A 1,716-nucleotide genomic window follows, 5' to 3' on the forward strand; every position below is an offset into this window, starting at 1 on the left:
TGCATGTGTGTGTGCGTGCGTGTGGGAGAGCGCGAGTGCGCGCGCGCGCGTGAGTGTGAGAGAGACAGACAGTGTGTCTGAGTGTGAGCATGCGTGTCAGTGTGTGCGCGTGAGAGAGACAGACAGACAGAGTGAGTCTGAGTGTGAGCATGCGTGTCAGTGTGTGCGTGTGCGCGTGTGATGGAGAGTCTGTACCTTGCCGTCCTTCATCGTTGGTGAAGAGCCCGTCGCTGCTGCAGATGCTGCTGACATCACTGGGAAACAAGAGGAGATAACGGAGAATGGGATTGAGCTAACGCTGTCAGCAACTGACGCAACCGCCGCAACCCCATCAGCCCCATCAACCCACCCCCATCACCACTGCCTCACCCAAACCATCCCTCCCCCATACGGATCCCCAACCCACCATGAACCATTCCAGGCACTCCACTCCCTCACCCATCTGCCCCCTCCCACAGTACCCACTCCCTCAGCACTGATCCCTCCGACAGTGCTCCACTCCCTCAGCACTGACCCTCCCACAGTGCCCACTCCTTCAGCACTGACCCTCCTACAGTGCCCACTCCCTCAGCACTGACCCTACGACAGTGCTGCACTCCCTCAGCACTGACCCTCCCACAGTGCCCACTCCTTCAGCACTGACCCTCCTACAGGGCCCACTCCCTCAGCACTGACCCTCCCACAGTGCCCACTCCTTCAGCACTGACCCTCCTACAGTGCCCACTCCCTCAGCACCGACCCTCTGACAGTGCCCACTCCCTCAGCACTGACCCACGGACAGTGCCCACTCCCTCAGCACCAACCCTGTGACAGTGCGGCACTCCCTCAGTACTGACCCTTTAAGAGTACCACATTCCCTCATGACAGCCATGGAGTGTTGGTGTGGAACCGCACGCTTGGTTGTCTGGGCTGGCTGTGTAGCCCCTGACCTTGGAACGGGAGTGACAGTCACAGAGGCCTGACTGCTATCGGGCCAGTCTGCGGGAAGGGCATTCACTGTTACCTGTCAGTCATGTTCTCGTCTGAAGCCTTGTGTTCCTCGGTCTGACAGTCCATGGCCTCCTTGCGGCCTCCCTCCAGGTGGAGGCTGTGCTGGACAGAGTGCCCCTCAGGGCTCAGCCCAGACTCCACACCAGCCGCTTTGGACAAACGCTGCTTCTTGTGTTGGCCGGGGGGCTTCGGGGGATCGGCGGGAGACTGCGAGGTTGGCCCAGGTTGTGACACCTTCAGCTTCTTCTGGAGCGTGGCGCTGACGTCCCCTGCGCCCCCCGAGGTCACGCGTTTGACCTTTCTGCGTCGCCGGAGTGGCTGGCCGGGGCTATTCTCCGTGAAGGAGTCTGACTCGTGCCAGTTATGGACCTTGCCCTTAAGTGTGACATTGAGGGAGGAGAGTTGCTTCACCACCGCACGGTCATCGTCCGAGTCCGTGTCGGCTGCAGCAGCAGCAGCCAGCCCAAGCTCGTCCTGACTAGACTCGGACACCTCACTGAAACACCGCGTGTAGTCCAGCGAGTGGTTCGAGTTGGAACGGCGTTTCCGACCCCTCCGCTTCCGTGCCTGGCGCCTCTGCTGCTGCCGCGGGCACAGGCCAGACCCCTCCCAGATCTCCTCGTCGAGACGGTTCTGCTCAGACGTCTCATCCAGGGCAGACACCAAGTCATGAGCCAACTCGTCCATAGCACAGCGTCTGGGAAAGACCAGAGGAGGGGGCAGCCA

At 61.1% G+C, this 1,716-nt stretch overlaps 1 protein-coding gene across 1 annotated transcript; it reads right to left on the reverse strand.

The window, feature by feature from the left end:
- Positions 1 to 70: 70 nt before the first annotated feature.
- On the reverse strand, positions 71 to 1,707 carry LOC122545238 (G patch domain-containing protein 2-like; the record flags this gene model as incomplete). The annotated part of the gene is made up of 2 exons (XM_043684343.1): positions 1,004 to 1,707; positions 71 to 254 (listed from the first exon to the last, which is right to left on the reverse strand). Coding segments are annotated over exons 1-2 (858 nt in total), but the record flags the coding sequence as incomplete, so codon positions are not given.
- Positions 1,708 to 1,716: the final 9 nt, after the last annotated feature.

Source organism: Chiloscyllium plagiosum, unplaced genomic scaffold (genome assembly GCF_004010195.1).
Source record: "Chiloscyllium plagiosum isolate BGI_BamShark_2017 unplaced genomic scaffold, ASM401019v2 scaf_63201, whole genome shotgun sequence".
Taxonomy (NCBI): Eukaryota; Metazoa; Chordata; class Chondrichthyes; order Orectolobiformes; family Hemiscylliidae; genus Chiloscyllium; species Chiloscyllium plagiosum.